The 27,279-nt window shown below is 38.7% G+C and overlaps 1 protein-coding gene across 2 annotated transcripts; it reads left to right on the forward strand.

Annotated features, from left to right (window-relative positions):
* The first annotated feature begins 228 nt into the window (after positions 1 to 228).
* fzd3a (frizzled class receptor 3a) lies at positions 229 to 27,276 on the forward strand. Of its 2 annotated transcripts, none has more exons than XM_049481017.1 (7): positions 229 to 519; positions 1,814 to 2,292; positions 11,650 to 11,846; positions 14,278 to 15,295; positions 21,657 to 21,805; positions 23,271 to 23,519; positions 25,185 to 27,276. In XM_049481017.1, exons 2-7 carry the CDS (start codon positions 2,098 to 2,100, stop codon positions 25,435 to 25,437), a joined length of 2,061 nt encoding a protein of 686 aa, XP_049336974.1. In that variant the 5' UTR covers positions 229 to 519; positions 1,814 to 2,097; the 3' UTR covers positions 25,438 to 27,276. The 2 variants fall into 2 exon arrangements, with proteins under 2 accessions (XP_049336974.1, XP_049336976.1); XM_049481019.1 differs by having other exon boundaries at positions 230 to 519; positions 23,274 to 23,519.
* The last annotated feature ends 3 nt before the right edge of the window (positions 27,277 to 27,279 follow it).

Here is a 27,279-nt window from a genome sequence, read left to right on the forward strand (position 1 = left end):
ATGTCTATATTTTCACAAATTATTTCTAAGCAGTAAAAAATCCTAACAGGATGGGAAAATGAATTTACTCTGCCACATTAGCTTTGATGCTCCCATGATTTACTTTAGTGTGCAGATTTTTTTCAGTGCAGTGGGCGGGGCTAAACTGCTGTTTGATTGGCTAAAAATGTTTATTCTGATGAATAATAGGTCTCAATCTGTGTTAAGTGAAAGAAGAACACACCGAGTCCATTACAGTGGATGCAGGGTCTGAAAGGGTTAAAGCAGCAGAGATGGAAAATCAACGTTCATTTAACATACTTTGCACTGATTGACAGGAACGTTGCTGGCCGGACGCGTTCACGTGGAGTGCGCGCGCCCGTGCGAGTCCTTCTCCTTCTGTGTGTGTGTGTGTGTGTGTGTGTGAGGAGGGGGGTGGGTGTTGGTGGAGAGGGGCGGTTATTGTTAGCGCCGCTGAGGAGCAGCAGCAGCAGCAGCTCAGAGACACGTGAAGCGACCGCAACGAGCAGCGGAGGAGAGGTAAGACCATTAAACCATTTACTATATCTATCTATCAATAAGAGAAGCGCTTTAACACAGATCAGACCTAATGCTGAACAACCGCGAGCCGCTCTCAGACACAGACAGAGAGAGAGAGAGAGAGACAGGGACTCGGGAGGAGTGAGCGGTGTGTGAGTGTGTGTGGATCACCTCAGCGCGCGGCCGCCTCGCTCCGACACCGGGAGACCTGCTCTATTGTTGGCGGCGGGGGAGCGGGGCTGGGGCTGGGGCTGAGTCCGGGCAGAGAGCTGCGGCGGGTCTGTGGGCTGAGGAGAGGACCCGGACTCTGCTGTGGAGGTGCGGACTGTGCTCTCCGCTCTCCCGCTGGAGGCTGGTGGGCTACAGGGGTCTGTGGTGCTCCAGTTCTCCCTCAACACTCAGAGAAAACCTTATAACAGCACTATCTCTCTCTCCCTCGAGCTGTCTGTGCAGAAACCACACTCCTGCTCTAGACTCATATGTTCATATGAGATAACTTACTCCATACCACTTACTTATAGAGACAAGACGTTTTTGCATGCTTTACCTTCTCAACACTACAGTTACACACGTTTTACGGAGTTTACAGTTTCATTTCGGTTCTTACAATATAATAACAACGTAAAAGTCACACAAAACTGTTAAGAACACCCACAACAGATGTCTGTATTTACAAACCTCTGACAAATAAACTTACCAATTCATGTGCTGTGACCTGTAATGGAAATCAGTCAGTGACAGTTGTTGCATTTTTTTTTAAATTTCGTGTAAAAATGTTTTATCCATTATTAAAACTTTTTATATTGTGATATATATTGAAAATTAATTGTTGTACTGTCCTGTTGTCAGTCTATTTTCTTTTTCATTTTAATTTTCTGTTAAGTCAATATAAAATGTAATATTGGAATTATGCGTGGGTTAAAATAGCCTACATTCCAACTAACATGCAGTTCTGGTAGCATGAGCGAAAAAAAACTTACATTTTGTTCTGAAAGGAAGCATTCAGACATATTTGGCCTTGAATTTCCCCTGTGGGATCAATAAAATGTCTGTCTGTCTGTCTGTCTATCCTTTGATAAGCTGTCTTTAACAGAAATGAGATTTCCACATCTTTTTTACCATAATTTCTAGACTAATCACACCTGTTACAATGTAAGAGGTTTTATATGGGTTACTTTTAAGTCCTGGTGGTTTTAATCGTTTACACTTAATGGCTGATAGCTGAAATATTGTCATATCTATTTATTTGCCAGTGTATTCATGGTTACTATTAATGCCTCTGTTTTCTCCACAGGTATGGCGAGACTGTGAAAGTGAAAGAAACAAAAGAAAGGAAAGCCACGAGGAAAGCCATGAAAGTCCACCAAACATCCACCTTTGATAGATAATGGAGATCAGCTAATACCTGTCTGCCTCTGCAAAGCAACAATGGAGACAGCCCACCACACCCAGGTCAGCTTTGGAGTCTGTGAGTCGATGGATGCTTTCCAGCCTTCCTAACATTTATCCTCACAGAGATACAGAGGCTTAGAGCAGGACCTGACCGGTCTTGCCAGGCATTGAGCTGATTTTCACACAATGGGGCTCCTTTGGATTCTCATCTCCATGCTGACGACATGTTCGGCTATCAACATGGAGTCTACAGGCAGTCACAGCACGTTCACCTGCGAGCCCATTACACTCCGGATGTGCCAGGGCCTCTCCTACAACACCACCTTTATGCCCAACCTGCTCAACCACTATGACCAGCAGACTGCAGCCCTCGCCATGGAGGTAAAACATCTTAGTTTCTAGCATTTTAGTTTCTGAAAACCTGCAATTTGATGTAATTGAGCAAACGATCAGTCAGCTGGTGAGATTTTGTTTATGCATCAAACACTGTATTCACGTTTAAATAATGCTGAAAGGGAAACAAATCTGATCTTCTTCATTTGTGCAGTCCTAAGCCACTGATTTTAAGCAGCTTATGTCATGCTTCATGACACAAGCAGAATTGAGGATAACCTGCGTTAACCTCTTTAATGAGACAATATGCCTTTAAAAATGATTAATGCAGATTTTGTTTGTTAATCTACATCCTATATTGTAAATGTAGACATGCACATATATAAATATATTAGGGGTGGGAATCGATTACTATCTCACGATTCGATTCGATTCCGATTTTGGGGGCCACGATTCGATTCAAAATCGATTTTTGATTCAAAACGATTTGAATTATAAATATTTCTGCTTCTGGCTTATGAATCGTATTGAAAAAAAACCCTCCATAATATACACTGGTCCTGGAGCAAGTAATGTGTTACAAAAACAATAAAATGTGCAGGAATGTGGGTCCTCAGTGACAGAGGAATCACTGGGATATCACAATGACGTTAATGAACAATAAATACATAAATAAATAACACTGCTTTATTACCAGGCTACTAGCGGTGGTGTGTAGGTGACGCTGCTGGGCTGATGTGATGATAGCAGTGGAGCGCTAAAGTTCAGGAGCAGCTGCTGATTAACTAGTTAATTTAAGGTGGTTGTATTTCTTCAGAAAGGGGGCAGGAGGTGGAGAAATTAATTCATATTGTCCATTCCTTAATTCCTCTGTGATGAGGAGCTGAAATTAGCTCTGATTAGCTTATTGTTATTTTTCCGTTCCGCCTTAAATGCTGCAGCCCGCTGCCACCTGTAGCGTTATTTAAGGTGGAACTGGAAAGTTAGCTAGTTAGCTAGCTAACAGTTACTGAAACTAACTACTAGCGATCTTTTTTATGCTTGTTATGAAGCATTCTGCCATAAAACATTGAAACTACACGTTAATCTAAGGTAATATAGTGCTTGTTCTGCCATCTTACCGGTGATTCTCAAACACCTACGCTCTGTGTGTGTCTGGAAGATCTCCAAAGGGACAAGCGCTATCCCCAGGGTTGCCAGGTCCAACAAAAATACCCAGCCCAAAATCAGTCTAAAACCCGCCCCTCAGAATCGATTTTGGGACATTTTAAATCGATTCTGAATCGTAGTAAATGAGAATCAAGATTCTTATGTGAATCGATTTTTTGGCACACCTCTAAAATATATATATATAAGTGTCTTTGGCTGATGCTTAATGGTGTTTAGGCACATTGTTTACCCTGTATGCACTGCTATCTCACTATCTGCAATTGTAACCACTGGAATGATGCCGGGTGCTGGTTAATCTTCTCTGCTGAACTGCACTGTACAGTTGATTTAGATAGAGAGCGGCTGCATTAGCTTGTTAGGGTATGTCTTATATCTCTGCTGATGGCCCACAATGCTTTTGTTGGTCACATGGCCTTATTCTGCCCATCCTTTCCAAATGAAAGTGGGATGCAGAGTGCTAGAGGGATGAAAAAAAAAACAAGGAGAGAGGGAATGAAAGGATGGAGATGAGCCCGGAACGCCCATCTGCTCAGCCTCCTGTTTATCTGTGTAGCAAGCCAGTTATGTAACTCCTCGCACTGTAGCCATGTCCACAACTTAGAGCTGTGTGTTCTCTTTCTCACACACATTCACACAGAAGCATTCACATGCAGGGCCTAGGATCTAAGGATCATTCTTAACCTACATACAGCAAAACCACGAGTTAGAAGTGACAGAACTGAAGTTTGAACACTGATCATCTCACACCAACATGTGCTAGAATTCTTCCTATTGTGTTCATTATTCTCAGTATAACTAATAACTACATTTATGTTGTATTTGCTGTTAAAAAGAATCTGTCTTAAAGAAATAAATGAGAATCAAAAACAGCACCAGTGCATTTACTATGACCAGCATTTACTGGCTGGTATTATTGAATATCTTATGGAACATCTACATCTATGTAGCTTAGTAGATTCACATTGTTTCATAAAATTATTTGCAGACGTTTGAGTCAACACACATCAATGCTCATTCCTAGAGCTCATTGCTATATTACAATGCTAAAAGTGAGAAAATTAGGCTGGTGCTAGTCCATATGCATTTGTAAATATACGTAGGAGCGCTTGTATGCATTAAAAAGTGCAGATTCATGTAGAATGAAAACAACTTTTGAACCATGATATAGTGATAGAGTGACCTGTAAGCAGCATATTACTTTTTTGCTTATTGTAAATCCTAAAGAAATTCACGCAAATGAGAGAACTCAATTATTAAAGCTCCCATTTTAGTCCCTTCCTTTTTGGCACAATTCAGGTCTTGCAGAATGCAAAACTAATGGGCAATGAAAAGCCCTCTGAAGACTGACATGTGACTTTAAACGCGAATTAGATCCATTGAAAAGCCGTGATCATGACTAGAAAGACCAAAGTGCTCCTTTTGATCCATCTGTGCACCATTTTTTATTTCATTTGTTGGTTTACTTAAATCAAACAGAATTTAATAAAACAAAAAATTCCAACTTCTTTAAAGCACAGCATTTTATTTTTGGCACCACAGAAACAGATTAAAGGATCGAGCCTTTCAGATTCAAATGGGCTGCTGCACAGTGCAGTTGTTTTTGGCCTGAACTCTGTGTAACCTCATTTGTGAAATGGGACGCTTGCCTGAGGGATGGGAATGAGGGACTGTTGCAGTGTTTACAGAGTGACAGGGATAGCTGAGCAAGATTTGCGTTGTCGTGGTCTAAAAGGACAGGTCAAGCAAATGCTGTTCACTACTTACCCTTTGTATAATGCGAGGCTTGTTTTTATGCCTTAGTTTTTAAAATCCACACTTTAGATCCTAGCGCTGTAATGTGACAAAGCTTGAATGCTTAATGTTTTTATGGCTGGCCACTGACCCCCACTCTGTCTAAACTGCTGCTATGCTATATGTAGTATAACACACCAAATCTACAAGACTAATGGCCAAGTAAAAAGTTAAATAAGAATACAATCTATACTCTTCATTATTATTATTATTATCATCATTATTTCTAATGAGTGTAAAAATTTATGTTTATATAAAGAATTCTATATTATATATAACAATAATTGATTATTCCTGTGAATTTATAACACATGAGCTGGGTAAAAATACTGTTACAATATTTAAAGAGATGTTCATGATAATATTTATAATATTAATAATAATAAAAAACAACAATAATAAGTCAAGTCAAGTCAAGTAGTTTTATTGTCAATAATGCAAATCTGCAGGACATACAGAGAATTGAAATTATGTTACTCTCCTTCCCAAAAATTACAGCTAGTACAGAAAATAAGATTATAAATATAAAAGAATAGGAGACATTACATTACAACAAGGACACAGATAGACATACGTGAGACAAAAGAAAATAGTGATGGGTGGATATAATAATATTTATTATTATTATTATTATTATTATTATTAATAATAATAATAATAATTATTATTATTATTATTATAATTATAATTATAATAATAATAAAATACTAACATTGCTTAAACATTGTGATTTATTCTTTTTAATTTTTAATTTTTAGGGTATCATTTATCAAAATAACAATATATTTATATATTATAAAACCCAAACTGTACATTTAGGGACAAAACATATTTCTATTAATGAACATAATTTTTCTGATTGTATTAAATTTTTAATTTTATCCAGATGCCACAGTAATACTCTAGACTGGCTGAGGAACGTCAGGTTAAAGACAATTTCAGTGCATTAAAGGACACCACGTTTTGGACATTTTGTCTCAGGCTGTGAAGATGCACTTATTTTACACCTAGTCTGAAGCTTAAACATTCATCACAGTTTATCTGAAGCCAGTGAGCCCTACCCATTATCTCTCCTCCACTCTTTTGTCCTTTTTCTCTCTTTCTCCCACCTCCTCCCTCCCTCTCTCTCTTTCTCTCTCTCCTTCTCCATCCCTCCCCCCACATAAGGTAGTGCCGTTGCTTTGGAAACCATTCCCAATTGTCTTGCAACAAAAGAGCAGAGCTTTCTCTCTCAGGAGGTGGTCCTCACACACACATATACTCACACTCATCCACCCCCCACACCATGCACTCTGACCCCGCTCCATACAGACCCCTCCCTAACGCCGGCCCGTGGTGTATCACCCACCGGTTGCCATGGCAGTGGGATGGATATGCGGAGCACTGGGCAGCCGTGAGCAGAAGGAGCGGGCAGCAGGGAGATGAGAGCGGCAGAGGGAGAGTGCCGAATCTGATCTGAACAAATTTAAGCTTTTTAATTTTGGATGATGTCTTGACTGTGTGTGCTGAGGAGGGCCAAGTGAGCTTTAAAGAGCTAAGATCCTCCTAATGAAGCGCTTTGAATGAAAGGAGCTTTTAAAATGTGCTGCGTATTTGAAGAGAAGGGGTGGAGAAAATATAAATAAGATAATATCCATCAGGAAGTGGCAGTATGAATTCAGCCTGTGACACTATAGGCAATTTAGGTTTTTAGTGTATTTGTTTAATTTTAATTTTTTTAATTTACAGTGTATGCTAGTGCACATATGATATTTACAACGAAGGCCTGGGAGGCAGGAAGTATATAAAGTTTAGGCGTGACACGATAAATGTTTTTATAAACGGACAATAAATTGTCCCAGGGTTTATTACAATAAACTATTTTATCATATTTTTATGCCACTTGACTTGACTCTTGGCAAGAGAAAACACAGGTGCACCACCGACAGATTAAAACCATGACAACAGTCAACACTCAGGCGTTCATCGCTATCTTGGCAATGGGCAAACACCACCGATAATTACACACAGTCACGCAGCAGTGCTCAAACCCAACTTTTACACCAACAATAAAAAAAAAAAAAAACGAAATAAAATAACATTACTGTTCCCGTAAATGACCTGCTTTAAAGGAAGGGCAAGTGAACTGCTGATTAGTTTATTTCATGTTTTGCCCAAAACACTGCCATGATTAAGAAAATTAGTTCATGTCTTTTGCGAGTTTCAAGCCACACAAGGCATACTTTTTCTGTTCTTATAATGCCAAAGGCACTGCTGCCCTAAATTAAGCTGCACTGTGCACAGTTGAGGTTCGCTTACAGATTTAAAAAATAGGGCCCTAGATGTTAGAACAGCTCAAATACATTGATAGAAACACTTATTTATTCTTGCTATTTCAAACAAATCATATGTGTTAATTCCAAATCTCATCTGAATGTGAAAAACCTTTTATTTATAAAATCGTTTATTTTATTTAAGAGCATTTAATTTTTTTGGAATTGATGAGGGAACACTGCAGTACTCAGTACATGTTAACACATTTAGCAGAGCAAAAATATAATCTTATAACCTTTAGAAATGAGGCTAAAAGGTTACCCAACAGAAGGTTATATAATTTTGTACCACATAATTGACTGATAAGATATTTACATGATTTAATAGATGTACAGGTTTTGTTAATAAAGTGTTTGGTGAATGTCTATAAATATACACATACACATTAGCCAGGAAACACTGAATTGTTCAGCATCGGCTCACAAGATGTGTCTACAATTAGGTTATACAGATATTTAAGACTGCAATTGCATTTAGACTAATTGGCTTAAGTCACCCAACACCTGACAGACAATGGCTGCCTTTGTGAGTGTGAAACAAATTTACCATCGCATGTAACAGTACATATTAGCATGTTGTTTAATAGAGCTCGGGAATGTGTCGGTCACATTGTGCATGGTGAGGAGAGCCCTGCTGTATTAGATGTTTAGAAAGCACTTACTGTATCAAAGCTCTGTTTTGATGTGTAAAGGTCGTGATTTGAACTTTGAGCCATATGTATTTTATCCTACATAATTTATGATCATTCACAGAGCTATCGTGCTTGTATGATACATATGCGTGCTCTATGTTTTGAGTTGTAGCTTACAAAAACGCTTTTAGGAGACTGTGGGCAGGACAATTCTTATATAGTAGTTTTCCCTCAAGAACAGCCCAGGGTCACACAGATGCACACACTGGAGTTCTTCAGATCATCCTAGTGCATGTAATATGCCATGACAGGCCGTGATGAGATAATGCTCTCCAGTGGACCAGCGAACCAGGGCACCCACTTTATTTATAACTCTCTTTACAAACAAGTAAGTGTCCACTTATTTGATCTGGACAATTGAGTTCCAGAGTGGTGTATGGCAATACAATCTTAAGTCACACCAACAAGGTTACCTAGGTCATTTTGCTCACTACACAAGCATAAACGAAATAGCACTATACACTCACATTCAAGCTAAGGGCATACAGTGAGTATAAAGTGGACTATGGTCCCTCACCACAGCTTGGGGTGGGGGTGGCATTGTAAAACAATCAATCAATGGCAGTCATAGAAGTGATTCATACTCTATTTACAATGCAGAAGCTTTATCACCCTCTGGCACAGACTTTCAATTCTGTGGATAAGGCATGCAACTATAATGTAAGAACTACAACAGAGCAGGCCTTTCTCCTCCATAGCACTGTAATGTGTGTATGTAAACAGCTGCGTGAAGCTGCACACACTTAAGCCATCCCTTTTGTATGTCATGTCTGCGGGAAATGTCGAGCCATGCAGAATATACTGCGTTAAATATGGATTAGGTGTGTGGAAAAGATGACTTGATGTGGATTCTTTGTGTCAAAATGGGCAAGACTAACATCCATCCTAATCCCTTTTACAGACGGTTTGGGTGGCAGCTTTGAGAAAATCTGGTAGCAACAATGCCGGTATCGGGTTATAACCATACATACGGTCGGCTATATTCCACATGTGCTGTGGGTGGTTGTGCCATGTAGAATTTGTGAATGGCTATATGTACATTAGCGTCTATCATTTCTGACTAATTTCTTTATTTACCTCAGGTGCTGAATTAAAATAATGCTTTGCTTCTTAGGGACCTTTACATTTAATATGTTTTATTCAAGGTTTCCTTTTTAGTGGTGTCAATCAATACAAAAAAAATCGAATTAATTACAATAGAATTTAATATGTTTTACTTATGATCCTTTCGATTGTATTAAAACTAGTGGTGTCAATCGATACAAAAAAATCCAATTAATCACAATAGAATTCTGTGATTAAGCACAATTAATCACAGTTTTTCTTCTTTAAGACTGAGCTTTTGTTAATGCATGTTTAAATGTGAATAAAAAAAATTATGTTAGAAACACTTAGATTTGTATTATTGGTGCCAATCCCCAAACAATCTTTGTATTAATCACAGCAATATTCTGTGACTTAATCATGGATAAAATCACGCATACATTTTTTTTAATGTTAGGTACTTAACTGTATTTTTGGGAAGGGAACAGTAATAATGGTGTGATTTACACCTAGCAGACAGGATCCTTTTTTCTGTATTATAATATCTCAGTGTAGTTTTACTGTATTATAATATCTCAGGGTAGATTTGCTGTGTTATAATATCTCATGGTAGTCTTAATGTATTATATTATCTCAGTGTAGTTTTACTGTATTATATTATCATAGAGTAGTTTTACTGTATTTTAAGATGTCAGTGGAGTTTTATTTTGTAATAATATCTCTGATGCTTTTTAATCTATAATTTTGTAATGTTCTGAGTTACTGAGTTTATCTTAGAGTATTAATGCAGAAAAAAAATGCTAATGTAGCTCCATATTCCACACCTTTAACAAATTAAAAAGAGAAAACATGCCATTAGCTGTTTCTCTGGGTGCATGACCACACGTGTGTGAGAGAGAGAAAAAGAAAGAGAGCATAAACCTCAGCGTAAGTAAAAGGTAATCTGCCATCTGAACTCAGCAGTAAGTGTTGCTGTGTTATATTACTAAATAAAACTGCTAATGCATCACCAGGCTTTTGTGTTAAAAAAAAATATTAATGTGTTAAAGTTTACAGATTAACTGCGTGTGCTAATGCCTTTAAGTTGACAGCCCTAATTAAACACGCCATGTGCAACATGTTACAGATTCTACTTTTTAGGAATTTTAGATACTTAACCCCTTAAAATGCCTTGTCCTGTATACAGGCTGCTGGTGTAGGTAATAGAAAACTCTTTTTTTCTGCATTAAAATAACCTATTTAGATTCTGAAAATGTAAGGGGTTTGAAATCTCATACAGCACATTTGGAGAAGCTGCCTGTTTTCTCTCTACTCAACTTAATAATAACAGATCAGTAACAGGAATCAAACCCAAATTCTGTACGTTTGAAAATAGACGTAAAAACTAGACAAACAGAATTATTTGTTTTTTAGGAAATATTGATTTTAAAATGAACTTCAGGAAAGAGCCAATTTTATGATTTTATTCATAATATTTTGACATTAGCAGATTTACTTAAATATATTTTTTTATATTTTCTGTTACAATTAAAATTATGCTTTTCAGTAATGATTTTTCTGTAATGCTTGAATACAAATCCTCAGGATTTAGTAGTGTAATGTCAGGCAGACAGTTGACAAAATTCCTGACCTGTTAAGAGGTTAATGCTAATACTTAATGCTTAATGCTAAACCATGTGCCTTAAAATATACCTAAAATGCCTATAATTTAAAAAAAACAATTGCCTGGACCATGAAACAAATGTGAGCTCATCTATAAATGTTTGAACCAGGATTGTGTTACATTTTCCACCCCCAAAGTCTTTTTAAAACAAAACCTCAACCTGCTCCATTGCAGGACGAGACTGTCTTGTCTGGTCTTGGGCGGAGTCTCCTTCTTTTCCTTCCCTACTGAGGATTTGCATATTTAAGTCCAGCCTCCATTGGCTGGTGGTACTTCCATAATGCCTCTTGGCAAAGTGGGCCTCAAAGAACAGCATGTCTCCCCGCCCCACACAAAGGCATCCCTGGACTCCATTCTCTCAGTACTGTTCTACAGAGCGGGATGTGGTTTGAGGGGTTTTCTTAACATGCCAGTCCTATAAACAGCACTACATCCTCCTCTTTAACTGATGATTCAGTTGGGCAATCGTACGGAAAAGTACTGTAGAGTCTACAATGTACCACATAATAAATAAATAAATGAAGATTGTATGATGAAAAATTCATGTGCTCCCCTAAAAATGCTCTAGTTGAGACATTGCTAATAATTTAAACTTCACAGTGGTCAAAAAAGCTACCCAACACACACTATCCAACATTAAAAATTAATGATACTCTGTACTGATCCACCTTCCTAATTATATAAACTAGCAGTGATGTTCTAATTGAAATGTTCCTTGTCTCTGTTCCTGCAGCCCTTTCACCCCATGGTCAACCTGGATTGCTCTGATGACCTGCGGCCGTTCCTGTGTGCACTGTACGCTCCTGTGTGTACTGAATATGGTCGCGTGACCCTGCCCTGCCGCCGTCTGTGCCAGCAGGCCAAAAGTGACTGCTACAAACTCATGGACATCTTTGGAGTGACCTGGCCTGACGAGATGACCTGTAACAGGTACAGTATATCAGATATCATAATTCCAAGAGAGATTAGATAAGCGTATTAATTAAGGTTATTTAAATGTGTTTTGATTTTTGTTAACTCTTTAAAGCTGCAATTAAGTCATTCAGGTAATTAAGTAAATATTTGGTACAGCAGGGTTTTTTGATCTTTTGACCCAAGTTAATAAAAAAAAGGAAAATAATTGATTACATATGCATTTATTATAATTATTTATTAAAAGAAATTGTGATTATATAAATCTGTAAGTCATTGTTTACAACACTTTTTTTTAAGCAAACTAAAACATTAAAAAGTTAAAATATTTAGGCCCTTATGATCAGAAATTTGAGTGTATCTTTCTGGAGCATGCAGTGTTGAGTAATCCACCAGAGAGCAAAAAACATGGATCTAATTATATTTATTTTACTTTCTTTAATCTAATCCTATTATTATAATATTTATCATTGCTATAACATAATACATAGTTAAGACAATTTGTTTGTTTAAATATTACACTAATTTTGCAGAGGTCTTAAATATGCTGACATAAGATATATGATGCACTTAATTTATTCAAATAATTTTGTCCCAGATTACTGTAATGACAAGGCAAATGCATACGACTGCATGACTCAAAAAAAAAACTTTATTCACATTCAGGCGGCAGTGTACACATTATAAATACACATTATTGAAACAAACTAGTTACAGTGCCCTCCATAATTATTGGCACCCCTGGTTAAGATGTGTTCTTTAGCTTCTCATAAATTGAGTTTTGTTCAAAATAATATAGGACCACGATGGGAAAAAAAAGTAAAGTCCAACCTTTAACTCAAGTAAATTTTAAGGGGGAAATAAAATCCCTGACTAAGAAATAATTATTCTTCATAAAATCACCTGTTCCACAATTATTGGCACCCCTAACAATTCTTAGGAAATAAATTTAATAAAAGTATTTCTGTCACTTCTACAGTAGTTTACGAAGTTGATCAGAGTATGTAGGAACATTTAATTAGTAATTCACAACTTCCTGTTTCCCTGGGGTATAAATATGACGTGACACAGAGGCCATTTATCTTCAACATGGGAAAGACAAAGAAACATACCATTCAAGTGAGGCAGATGTGTGTTGACCTTCACAAGTCAGGCAATGGCTACAAGAAAATCGCTACTCGCCTACACCTGTCCATATCTACTGTCAGAGGAATTATTAAGAAGTTTAAAACAACTGGAACAGTGGTAAACAAGCCTGGACGAGGAAGTTTATTTTGCCACCACGCACAGTGAGGAGGATGATAAGAGAAATAAAAAGTTCTCCAAAGCTCACTGTTACAGAATTGCAACAAATGGTAGCTTCTTGGGGTCACAAAGTCTCCAAAACAACCATCAGGCGCTATCTACATGCCAACAAGCTGTTTGGGAGGCATGCACGGAAGAAACCATTTCTCACTCACAATCATAAACGCAAACGTTTGGAGTTTGCTAAGCGGTACTGGGACTTCAACTGGGACCGTGTGCTTTGGTCAGATGAAAAAAAGATAAAGCTTTTTGGCAACAAATGCTCTAAGTGGGTCTGGCGTAACACAAGAGCTGAGTATGCAGAAAAGCACCTCATGCCCACTGTGAAATACGGCGGGGGATCAGTGATGCTGTGGGCCTGTTTCTCTTCTAAAGGCCCTGGGAACCTTGTTAGGGTGCATGGCATCATGAATGCTCTAAAATACCAGGACATTTTAAAACAAAATCTGGTGGCTTCTGCCCGAAAGCTGAAGATGGGTCGTCACTGGGTCTTTCAGCAAGATAATGACCCTAAACATGTGGCCAAATCTACACAGAAATGGTTCACCGCACACAGAATCAAGCTCCTCCCATGGCCATCTCAGTCCCCAGACCTCAACCCCATTGAAAACCTGTGGGGTGAGCTGAAGAGGAGAGTGCAGAGGAGAGGACCCAGGTCGTTGGATGATTTAGAGAGAATGTGCAAAGAGGAATGGTCAAAGATCCCTCTTTCTGTATTCTCCCATCTTGTGAAACATTACAGGAGAAGATTAGGTGCTGTTTTGTTGGCAAAAGGGGGTTGTACAAAGTATTAACATCAGGGGTGCTAATAATTGTGGCACACATGATTTGATGTTAAATAATTATTTCTTAATGTGGGATTTTTTTCCTACTGAATAAATTCACTTGAAGGTTGTATTTTACTCTTTTTTTCCATCGTGGTCCTATATTATTTTGAACAAAACTCAATTTATGAGAAGCTAAAGAACACATCTTAACCAGGGGTGCCAATAATTATGGAGGGCACTGTACATAGCAGATACTAAATTATTTATAGTGTGTCTATAGTAAGTTTTATGATTATCAATAATAATAATACATAAATAATGATACAGTAATGTTAGGTATTATGTTACTCATAATAACTCAGTAATTTTTCCTGCAGGTTTCCTGATTGTGATGAGTCCTACCCTCGAGCTGTGGACCTGCTCTCAAGTGCCGACGCTACGAAGGAGCCGGCAGTGTCGGTGCAGCGTGATTACGGCTTCTGGTGTCCTCGTGAGCTGAAGGTGGACCCGGAGCTGGGCTACTCGTTCCTGAGTGCGCGCGATTGCTCTGCCCCCTGCCCCAACATGTACTTCAGCCGTGATGAGCTTCTGTTTGCCCGTTACTTTATCGGGATGGTCTCTATAGTGTGCCTCTCAGCCACGCTTTTCACCTTCCTCACCTTCCTGCTTGACGTCAGCCGCTTCCGCTACCCAGAGCGGCCCATCATCTTTTACGCCGTCTGCTACATGATGGTGTCCCTGGTCTTCTTCCTGGGCTTTCTGCTGGAGGACCGGGTGGCCTGTAACCGGGCGGCTCCGGGACGCTTCCGCGCTGCCACCGTCACTCAGGGCTCACACAACAAGGCCTGCACGCTGCTCTTCATGACTCTCTACTTCTTCACCATGGCTGGCAGCGTGTGGTGGGTGGTCCTCACCATCACCTGGTTCTTGGCAGCTGTGCCTAAGTGGGGCAGTGAGGCCATTGAGAAGAAAGCCCTGCTGTTTCACGCAGCAGCGTGGGGTGTGCCGGGTGCTCTCACGGTTGCCCTCATGGCTCTAAATAAGGTAGAGGGTGACAGCGTGAGCGGCGTGTGCTTCGTGGGACTCTACGATCTTTCAGCCCTGCGCTGGTTTCTTCTCGCTCCGCTGGCGCTGGATGTGGCCGTGGGAGTGGCACTGCTGCTGGCTGGCATTGCTGCACTCAACCGCGTCCGCATGGAGATTCCCCTGGAGAAGGAAAACCAGGACAAGCTGGTGAAGTTCATGATCCGGATCGGGGTGTTTTCCATACTCTACCTGGTGCCACTGCTGGCAGTGATTGGCTGCTACTTGTATGAGCAGAGCTACAGACCGATATGGGAAATAACCTGGGTGCAGGAGCGATGCAGGGAGTACCACATTCCCTGTCCATTTAAGGTAAGTAACTGGAGTAACTAGCTAGAAGTGTGCATACTGGAAAAAATAAAATTAAGAGACCAATTCAGTTTCTGAATCAGTTTTTCTGATTTTGCTATTTATAGGTTTATGTTTGAGTAAAATGAACACTGTTGTTTTATTCTATAAACTACGGACAACATTTCTCCCAAATTCCAAATAAAAATATTGTCGTTTAGAGCATTTATTTGCAGAAAATGAGAAATGGCTAAAATAACAAAAAGACGCAGAGCTTTCAGACCTCAAATAATGCAAAGAAAACAAGTTCATATTCATAAAGTTTAGAAATCAATATTTGGTGGAGTAACCCTGGTTTTTAATCACAGTTTTCATGCATCTTGCCATGTTCTCTTCCACTAGTCTTACACACTGCTTTTGGATATCTTTGTCACTCCTGGTGCAAAAAATTTAAGCAGTTTAGTTTGGTTTGATGGCCTGTGATCATCCATCTTCCTCTTTATTATATTCCAGAGGATTTAAATTTGGTATCATGATACAGGGATTACCACTAAATATATAGTGATATAGCAAATATATAGAGATGTACACATTGTAAGCAAATATATTGAAACTGTTTAAATAAAATTATAAAATAACAAACAAATTTTAATTATAAGAATAAAAAAAGCAATCTTAACATATCAACTGATAATTAAAAATCAATACTTTTATTAAAAAAAACTATACAGTATTGCAAAAATTAATATCACAGTATGATACAATATCAGCATTCTCTTACACCCTTAGATTGTAGTGAAATAATTATATAATGTTTCTTTGGTGATGATGCATAAATAAACAACTACAGCCGTTTTCTGAATGTATACTGAGTCTGCAGACTGCACCTAGTCCACATGAGAAACATTATAGGCAATATTTAAACTCTTGTTCTGACACTGTCAGGATGGTTTTAGCCCCTCTGCTGTGCGTTTTACTGGTACCCTTGAGCCTCAAGCAAATTCCTCTCTCTTCCGTTATCCTTTAATAATTAAACACACCCACTCTATGCATTGAAGCACCTGCTCTACATCTCTCACTCTGTCTGTGTCTCTCTCTCATCTCGATGAATGAGTTTTGTTTAGAGAGATGCTCCTGAGTGCCTCCAAAATAGGTTGTGCTTTAAAATCAAAGTATGGCCACCTCATCACTTTGTTTGAAGTTAGCCAGTGTAGGCATCTGTTAACTCATGTAACAGAACTGACAGAGACCCATGTTTGTAGTTTTGCCTCTGTAAAGGAAACATTTATTGAAGTGTAGACTTAAAGCTTCAAGGGATTTATGGAAAAGTATTGCATTACCCAATTAAGAGTTATAACCATTTTAACATACTCAAAAATACAAAAGAAATGATGGAACAAATGACTACTTTTTAAGACCAGTTCCCTATTAGTTTATTGACGAATGAAGGAGATACTTTAGAGTTTAGTTCAAATATTAAGTAGGGTATTGTAGGAGTGTATAAAATAGGTGTAGAAAATAGGTAACTATAGGAAAATAGGTTTTGATGCAGGTAAATGACCTAAAATGACGTAGTTTTCATTAATTTACCTGCATCAAAACCTATTTTCAAAAGGCTGTAAAACCTAAACAAAACCAATCAACGCAAGAAGACACAGAGAAAGAGAAAGACAGAGAGAAAGAAATTAAACTTTATCTGGAATCAATAATTTTGTACATTTCTTAAATAAAATAGTAGTGTATCTCAGAAACCTCAGAAAAAATTTGGACAACCAGAGAATGAAACAAAAATAGATGATCTCAGAATTTTTACCCTTTGAAACACATAGTGAAGTTGAGGAGGTGTTGTGCCATGTCAAAGTCCACAAGTAAGGCATGTTGAAGAACTTTAGACTTCTGAAAAAAAATATATAAAACATGGGTTCTGGAAAATGATCCTTTGGATAGATGAAACTGAGATTAACTTGAGTATGGTGAAGAAAATGAGAAATTCCTGTTGGGAAGGTTCTTCACAGTATTGCACCTCAAACGCTGCCTTAGAGGATCTTATAGCCAATAATTGTAATGTATTCAGTAGCCAAGTCACTTTACCTGACCTCAGTGCAATTCAGCATTTGTTCACATATTAAGGTTAAACTAAATCATTCATTTTATTTACAGTGTTGTTAGTTTGTCCAATTACTTTTGACCATTTGAAAAAGAAAAAGACTGTAAATCCTAAACAGTTTACTCAATATTTTTGATCATACCTTTTGAATTAAATCTTAAAGTCTACACTTCAGTCACATCTTCATTTCTTAATTTTAATGCAGTGTACTTAGAGACACTTTGTCACTGTCACCATAATTACATTATCGGCTTATCGTACAATATATGGCCATGACTTTATTCATTTTGATAACCCATTATACAGTCTTGGCAGTTTTTTTTTCTTATGAGAAAAGCCCATGAACCTGAATGAGCTGGTGTGTCAAATTTATTTAAAAACAGGGGTTTTGTTTATGTTACATTTATGTAGACAATTCAGTTTTAGTATAAAGTTTTAATAAATAAAAGTTCATTACTTTTTGAAATGGTGTAATTGCGTTGAATTTTGCATCATTGGGCTAAATGTGCTTAAAATGACAGTAATGTTTTATTGCAATAAGTTCTGGTGCAATAAATCGTTTAGACGAAAAACTGTCATTGTGACAGACCTAGTCTGACATATACAATAAGTGCTTAGAGTAGGGTTGTAGGAAAAAATCAATTTATTGAATTATCACAATATTTAATTTGGAAGGTTATTTTTTTTAAAACAGTACTGATTATTAGTTATTATTATTATTATTATTTTTTTTTTTTTCACCCCGCCACCATCCCCCCTCTTCGGAGGACTAAAAATACTTTATTTTTTATTACTTGTTAAACCCCTCCTACATCCCACCACCCAACTCTTCCAACTTCACCACAAAAAAACAAACAAAACAAAACAAAAAAAAGGAGAGAGAGAAAGAGAGAGAGAAAAGCATAAAGGAAAAATAAATAAATAAATAATACCAATATATACATAGGCATATGCAAACACATATATATACACACACAACTCAATTCTAGTATTTTTATCAACAATGTTTCATGGAATGTACTTTTAATAAGGGCAAGAAACTGCAACCACACCCCCATGTTGCAGAGGCAGACTGGAACAACGTGTTATTAGTTAACGTGTAGAGATTGGTGTACCACAGTGGCTAATTTAGTGTTGTGTTTAAAACACAGGCCACAATTCTAATTAAATTACATAAAATAAAAAATAAACGTTCCCTTTATTCAGATAATATATAGTATTTATAGTATAATATTTGATTCATACAATCCTAATATAGGCTTGCCTACAGATTCACAATATATATTGTGATATATTTTATCAGGATGTGTATCATATTGCTAAGTTCTTTCTCATATATATATATATATATATATATATATATATATATATATATATATATATATATATATATATATATATATATATATATATGCACAGTCATAACATTAGGTTAAATTGTATAGCAATGCAATTTTAACTAAGGATGTAATAAGTACAGGAGGAAATCCTGCATCCATGCCATATTGTCTGTAGAAAGAGACGTGAGCTTGGTAGAACATGACTGGATTTACCCACAGTGGATAAACACAGGCAGCTGTGTGCTCGACAATTTGTGTCTACAGCGCGCTCCCTTTGAAACAACAGGGAGGGAACTGCAGTGTGAATGACAGCTAAGAGCAAGGAATGCTTAGACAGATTTGTTGTGCGGTAACTCAAGCCAAGCTCTGTCTACAGTCTAGGAAGGGAGTGTCACTGGGTGTGTTTTTGTGTATGTGTGTGTGTGTCCGTGTCCGTTGCCTGAGGCTGTAACAGGGCTTTTTTAATGAGTCCATGTTTACCACAGTGTCTTTAGATGTGGAAGACAGACAGGAATAGAGGCACATTATTGAGACTGGGTCATGCAGTCCTGGTCCTGTGTATAGGTTTATTATACATCATGTTGTTCTCAGTTCTGTTCTGCTTTATTGAGTCTTAATGAGAGGGTTAATATATGGTAATGAACAGAATAGAGCTGCATTGTGGATTGTAGAGTGTGTCCTAATTATGCAGTGTGTGTTTCTGCTACGCAGCTGATGTACAAGGCTGTTTTTGAATGTAGACGCAGAGAGAGAGAGAGCGGGGTAGGGAGAGAGAGCGAGAGGGGTAGGGAGAGAGAGAGAGAGAGGGGTAGGGAGAGAGAGAGAGAGAGGGGTAGAGAGAGAGAGAGAGAGAGGGGTAGGGAGAGAGAGAGAGAGAGAGGGGTAGGGAGAGAGAGAGAGAGAGGGGTAGAGAGAGAGAGAGAGAGAGGGGTATGGAGAGAGAGAGAGAGAGAGAAAGAGAGAGAGAGCGGGGTAGGTAGAGAGAGAGAGAGAGAGAGGGGTACAGAGAGAGAGAGAGACGGGGAGAGAGAGAGAGAGAGTGAGAGAGAGAGAGAGAGGGGTAGAGAGAGAGAGAGAGAGAGAGAGAGAGAGGTAGAGAGAGAGAGAGAGAGAGAGAAAGAGAGAGAAAGAGAGAGAATAGAGACATTGCGTTGACTGCAGCCTTGTTTATGCCTTCAGCACTGTGCTCAGCTCACTGAGCCGAAATAAAAATGCATCCTGTCCACACAATCACACACACATACACACACACACACACACACACACACACACATACACACACATACATACAAACACACAAACCTACAGTGACATGCGCAGGCAATCTTGAGCAAATACACACACACACACACACACACACAGTAAAGTCACATGGCTACACACTGCAGTCTCTCTGAGGAGAAGGCAGCTGCATGATCTGATTACAAATCAGGTTTGCTCCAGCATTACTAACTCCTAATGCTAATAAAGCCAACCAAAAACAAACTCTGTGTATGTATGTGTGTGTGTGTGTAATGGCATGGAGGAATATATTCTGTGATAAATCTGTCTGTTCATTAACGTTCTAGGATCCCAGAATTCACCAAACACAAGCAAACAGGACAAAAACAAGCAAAAAACAGATTTGTGGTCACATAGCTGCACCCCGGTGCAGGGTCTCCTGGGGAAGGTCTATTAAAAAGAGGCTGTGGACTGAGTCAGTGGATCTCAATGGCAAATATTTGGGTCAAGGAAGAACCCAGCATTGTTTGAGTTTGACATAAACAGCTAAGAAACAATTGCAAGTGGTTTATAGGAAAGGCAATACAACCCTAAATCAGAAAAGGATGGGGCAGTAATAAAAACGCATTCGAAAAAATTCATTTCAATTCAGACAGAATAAATCCAGGATATTTCATATTTTGTCTTATCGACTTAATTTCTTTTGTTGGTATGTATCAATTCCTGCATGTCAGGCCTGCAACACATTCCAAAAAGGATTTAGATGCTAACAAATGTCTAACAAATGCTAGACATTTAGCATTGAAAATTGTTATTCTTTACCAAGGTGTTTTAGAAGTACAGGGTTATTGTCACATTTTTGTGTTTAAATTTCTCCACATATTCTCAGTTAGGGGACCGATCAGAGCTGCTGGTGTGCCAATCCAGTACCCAAACCCTCTTGTTCCACAGCCATGTCTCCATGTCTTTGTAATATATGCAGCATGTGCTTTTTCTTGTATTGTCTTGTTTAAAAACAGAAATATTCATGGAAAATACGTAATTTTATAAGCAGCATATGTTGCTATATAATATCTCAGTGCTGCATCACAGCAGTATATTGATCCCCTGTAACATATCAGACCCTGACATTTGAAGATGTTGCTGGAAGGTCTAGCATCCACAGAATCCAAAAAAAAGATCTAAAATACTGATTCATTTCCACTGTGTGATGGTCCATCCCTGATGCTTTCAAGCCCAGACACGTCACTGCTTCTAATAAAATGCAGTAATGAATGAAATAAAGAGCAAATTAAATGAATTTGACCAGATAAAACATATATGGTTTATACTGTCTGTAATCTATTTAGAAGCAAAGTAAGAAAAACTGTTTTTCCATAATGACAAACTTGGAAAATTCTAAATGCTCGGATATTGATTTGTTGAAAGCTAACTATAAACTATCAGAAAATGTTCATCTAAACAAACTAGTATGCAAGCCTCACGTCATTCACGTCTGTATTTCAAATGAAATCTAAACTGTCTCTAGAGTTTTTCTTCTCTTACTATCATCGTAAAATAACATTTTTGCATGATTTATACTTTGGTAATGTGGCTTACACCATATCTAAATAGAAATACTGGTTCTCTGCTTTTTCAGGCATCATTAGCAGCAGGGTTCTATTGTTTTTGGTTGATTTACATCTTAAAATTGCCGTATGTTTTCTTCCTTGCACAGGTGGAACAGACCAGCAGGCCAAACATCTCCCTCTTTCTCATTAAGTACTTGATGATGCTGGTGGTGGGCATCCCCTCTGTCTTCTGGGTGGGGAGCAAGAAGACCTGCTTTGAGTGGGCCAGCTTTTTCCACGGCCACCGGAGAAAAGAGTGAGTCTCCTGAAACAAACTGATCCACAAATGATCTTTATTAGAAATATAAGATTTGGTCAGTTTTCTGGACACTAGAGAGCTGACTGGGGTTTATTTATATTAGTCACATGATAATGTGTTCTGACAAACTGTGAATAATGTTAAAGGATGCATTTTTGGATACATTTGTATCAGGTATCTTCTTTTTGTGTCGATTTTAAATGTGTACTACATCATACTGCAACACCCAAATAGTCCCTTACACTGTTTCAAAATTTCCTGATAAACTCTTTTAAAATACTTCCATTTCAAGATAACAAGGTTTAATCTCTCTTCTGTAAAGAGATGCTGTTTTGGAGAAACATGTTTTTTATTGGACATTGATGATATGCACAGTTGTATATACACGATATGTCCAAAAGTTTTTGGACACCCCTTATAATGAATGCATTTAGCTACTTTAAGGTCAGATCTAGTGCTGACACTACACTACACTTGGCTAGTCTGTAGAAAAGTATTGCCAGTAGAATAAAACGTTATAATAGAATAATGTTTAATGCCAGGTTTGGGTTAAAGGGTGTAAATCACTTAGCATTGAGCTGTGGAGTTGGGAATGAGGTCATATATAGTGCTACTAATAAAGTGAATGCAATGATTTTAAAATCTCATATATCCACATTTTTATTTACAGTAGAACATTGAATAGATATCAGAAGCTGAGAATGAGACATTTTACCATTAATAAAAAATTAGGGTTGTAATTGCACGGGGACATTTACGACACACATGATTTACCATTATCAAACAGTGATTTACCAAACCAGCTATTAATAATATATATATATATATATATATATATATATATATATATATAATAATACTAGACTTCTTTTGAATGATGTTATTTGTATTTATTCGAATATAAGTGGGTTTTTTTTTTGAGCAAATGAGCAAATAGTGTCCAGATAAACAACAACTAAATGAAGCTTAAAACCTCTGCATAGTACTGATTATTGTTCAAGCTTTAATATTTGATGTAATATTTATTTTTACAAAACAAGATTAAATGAAATAAATTCTTGCAAAACTGATTCTCATAATTGTTTTGTAAATCAACCCATTTTTAAGTTCAGAAGGCTGACCAAATATAATATAATATAGTAGTGTTGATATCATATCACAGCATGTGTGACCCCTGTATCCTGTGTTAGTGATGGTACTGTACATGAGTGAGAGTTTTGGTAGCTGTAGTGAAAAGGCCTCCATCTCTGCGCTCTCACATCCCCGGTTCCCCCTGTATCAGTGCATTAATCCCCTCTCCCACCCCTTGCTCCACCCTCTCCTCCTTCCCCCACCTCTCCCGCGGCCCTGCCGTCTTCCCCTTCTCTATTCCCTCGCTCCTGCATCTCTCCCTCCCCTCCGCTCCCCCCTACGCCCTGCCACTGTCACCCTCTTTCACGCTCTCCACCACGCCCGTCCCCAGCAGCACGGTGCATGAGAGCAGGCAGGTGCTGCAGGAACCCGACTTCACCCAGCTGCTGCTGCGCGAGCCCGGGGCGCCGGTGGTCCGAAAGTCGCGAGGGACCTCCACTCAGGGCACCTCCACCCACGCCTCCTCCACACACCTGGCCATGCTGGACGAGCCGGCCAGCAGCAGCACCAGCCGCGCAGGGAGCGTGCGCAGCAAGGCCAGCAGCTTCCACGGCAGCCAGCACCGCTCACGAGACGGCAGGTAGGGAATAAACCTGTTTCTACATTCTAGATACCCCAGATTTCCCACATGGGTCATTTTTGTCTGGACATTATAAACATACAGTATCCCACTGTTCTACAAGCTGTACACTGACTATTTTACATTGTATAAAACTACCCACCCAGAAAAGTAAGGCCAATTGTGCTCCAGTAGCCGATGGCAAGCTACATAAACAGAATTCATACCGGCGATCTTCTGATCATAGTGGCAGCAGGTTGTACTCACTATTTTATATTTATATTTTATACATGTATACTAGAATGTATAGAGTAGGGTTGCAGCAGTGTGCCACAGTCAGGTTCACCATATTATGAAAATGTAGTTATTTATTCATTTATTTTTTGGTTTAAAGGGGCACTAACCCCCCTGATTTTTGCTGAGTTCACCCTCATCTCACATTTGAAAAAGGCTAAAAAGTGGGAGGGGTAGTTTGGGAGGGACACTGGGTGATGTATGGGTTTAGGGGCAGATTGATTTGCATAATGTGAGTGTCCACACACCAAAGTAGACAGAAACCTTAAATTACCACAATATAAGCTTTTTATGAAATGAAATGGTTATGAAATGTTTTTTTTTTTTTTTTTTTTTTTAGGCAGGAGTGGTATGTTTTATTACTTCAAACGAACACCTTTCAGCTATTAATGGAAAAAATATGGTTTTGGGTTTAGTGGCTGAACAGAGAATGTTCTGAATTTAAAAACAAATCAATCAATGAATGGAGCAGATTAATCCATAACGAAAGTAATTATTAGTAAATAATAAAAATATACAAAAGAGCTTTTCCTTACATGCAGCGTTCTGATAAATTTTACAAATTAATATATGTTACACATTTTTTAAAACTTTACCACAAAGCTTTAGTTGAACCAAAAATACCCTGTTTTTATTTCAATACATGGTCAATGTATAATAAAACTCTTACTAATATGCCTACTACTACTACTACTTCTAATAAAAATAATAATACGTATAATAACAATAATAATGATAATAATACCGTTACTATTATTATACTATGAAAAATTCTAAAACATTGCACAACTTGTATGGGTTAGTTTTTATGACTATATGTCTAAATGTTTGTGGACACCCCATTTAATGAATACATTCAGCTTTAATCATTCTTTTTTGTGACACAAATGCACACAAAACATGTCTGGTCCCTGTGGAGAAGTATTGCCAATAGAATAGGACTTTCAGAAGGGGATAAATATGAACCTACTGGCATCATGTCTAATAGGGTATTAAATCCTTAGAATTGAGCTGTGGAACCTTTTTCTCTGGTGGTTGTCTGTTTGGTGCTCCATCCAGTGCTCTTGGGACGGGTTGTGGAGTTTGAATCTGGTGGAAATGCTTCTTTGGAGAGTAGAGACAGTTATTCCAACAACTATAAGGATAAAGTATTTTATTACAGCTGATTTCAATAGAAACAATGACTGAGCGCGGGTGTACCAATACTTTTGTCTATATACTGTATATAGGGAGGAGCCTAACTTCTATTTGGTAACGTTAAGGTATTCCTCTAAATGTTGTAGGTCGTCAATTCAAGCAGCTTTTCCAGCATTACACCCACTCACTTACTCTTAAAAACAGGTGCATTAATTCCAGCTCACTAACCCGCAGTGTCTGTGCTTCCTGATGCAGGTACACCGCCAGTAGTTTCCGCGCTGCTGAGGAGCGCCTCCCCCACGGGAGCATGCAGCGCCTGCACGAACAGCTTCAGCACAGCAGCACCAACCGCCTGGAGAGCCAATCACGACACGGTGGCTCACAGCGCCTGGACAGCCAATCACGGCACAGCAGCGTCCGGGACCTGAGCAGCACGCCGCAGGCAGTGCAAAGCGGACCTGGTAATGGAATCCACCGCGTCGCAGAGGAGGACGGAGCCACGGCTTGAGCTTTAAGAGCTGCTGTAAAGGATGCAATCAGAGCACGTGCAGCAGAGGAAGCGCAAGGATATGGAATTCAGGTTATCCATTGGCTAATGGTGGGAGAGTCAGGACTGATAGAACTGTGCAGATGGACTACACTGGACTACATTGACTGTACTGTTTTTATATTGCACTCCAATCCTGCGACTTCCACATTTCCAAAGTCTGAACGGGACGCAGAACAGTAGCAACTTTTCGAAGCCCCGCTGACCAAAGGGCTCCAACATCAAACAGGGTAAAACTGCAAGGGCTTTATATACATTACTTACATGTGCAGAAGCACTTGCTGCTTTATGCTCAGGCCCAATCTTTCTTGTACATTTTCTATTATTCTTTGTAAACCTCTAAAACTGGTGCTAAAGTGAACAAATTTGGTTTCCATTACTTCTTATTGCACTTTCAATAAGATTTCCTCCACTTATCATGACCACCTCCTTGTTACTACATTCACTGCTAGTCTTACAGCTCACCATACATTTATTATCCTCCCCCAGAGGATCACCACAGAGCAGCTATTATTTGGGTGGTGTGTCATCCTCAACACTGCAGTGACACCGACATGGTGGTGGTGTATGAGGTGTTAGTGTGTGTTGTTCTGGTACAAGTGGATTAGACACAGCAGTGCTGCTGGAGTTTTTTTTTTTTTTTATCCCATTTTCTCCCCAATGTACACAGCCAATTATCCATCCAACTTATTAGGACTCACTCTATCACTAGTGATGTCCCAACACCAGGAGTGTGAAGACTAGCACATGCCTCCTCTGATACAAGTGAAGTCAGACACAACCTGAGCATTGCCGAGTAGCATCACAGTGCACTCGAAGAAAAGCGCAGCGACTCGGTTCTGATACATCAGCTCACAGACGCCTCATGCTGATCAACATCACTCTTCGCAGTGATGTGGGAGGAGAGCACCATCTACACACCCAGAGAGAGCAAGGTTAATTGTGCTTTCTCAGAGCTCCAGCAGCTGCTGACAAGCTACATGAACAGGATTCGAACCAGCAATCTCCCGATCATAGTGGCAGTGCCTTAGTCCTGGACCACTGCTGTTTTATTTTTTAACATTGTGTTCACTCACACACAGTCCACTCTATTAGACACTGCTACCTCGCTCCTTTACCATGTAGATGTATGATCATCGAGATTAGAGACAGATGCTCACCTGTTGCTGTACAGTTCGTGTTTCTCAACCCAGCAGTGATACTGAAGTGTTTAAAAACTCCAGCAGCACTGCTGTGTACTACCACTCATTCTAGCACCGCACACACTAACACACCACCACGTCACCATTGAAGAAGAGGGTTAAAGGAGGATGATAAAGTATGCAGAGAAACAGATACAGGACTACAGTGTGTAATTAGAAAACTTTAAGCTTCGTGAGTAACAAGGTAACAAAGAGGTGGTCATAATATAATGTCTTTACTGGGTAACAATGGTTACTTTACTGGGTAACAAACAGGAGTAACCATGGTTGACAGTTGCCTGTTAAAATGGTAAAAAGCATTGGTCACGTAAAGAGCAGATGTTTATAATTGCTGTTCCAAATGTAGGATAGGTTTTGTAAAAGTTCTTCCCCTCTACTTTAGCATAATCAGATAGAAGTAAAATGGAATCTTCCAGCTGAATTCCTCTTCTCATCGACAGTCTAGCACTAACAAAGCAGTTATTACGGCTGTGTGCGTCTTTTTTGTAAACTGTGAAATTTGTAACAAAGACCTTTTTTTGTACAGGTGTCTAGAAAAACGTCTTGAGTCATTTCTTGGCAAAAATTAAATAATGTAGAACAGAACACAACACAACAAGGG

This window comes from Astyanax mexicanus, chromosome 1 (assembly GCF_023375975.1).
Source record: "Astyanax mexicanus isolate ESR-SI-001 chromosome 1, AstMex3_surface, whole genome shotgun sequence".
Taxonomy (NCBI): domain Eukaryota; kingdom Metazoa; phylum Chordata; class Actinopteri; order Characiformes; family Acestrorhamphidae; genus Astyanax; species Astyanax mexicanus.

Bases quoted from the DNA above. Each gene is read 5' to 3' on its own strand.
- fzd3a (XM_049481017.1), top strand. From the start codon at position 2,098: ATGGGGCTCCTTTGGATTCTCATCTCCATGCTGACGACATGTTCGGCT. The intron at 11,847-14,277 runs GTACAGTATATC...TTTTTCCTGCAG, and splicing joins GACGAGATGACCTGTAACAG to GTTTCCTGATTGTGATGAGT. The intron at 15,296-21,656 runs GTAAGTAACTGG...TTCCTTGCACAG, and splicing joins ACATTCCCTGTCCATTTAAG to GTGGAACAGACCAGCAGGCC.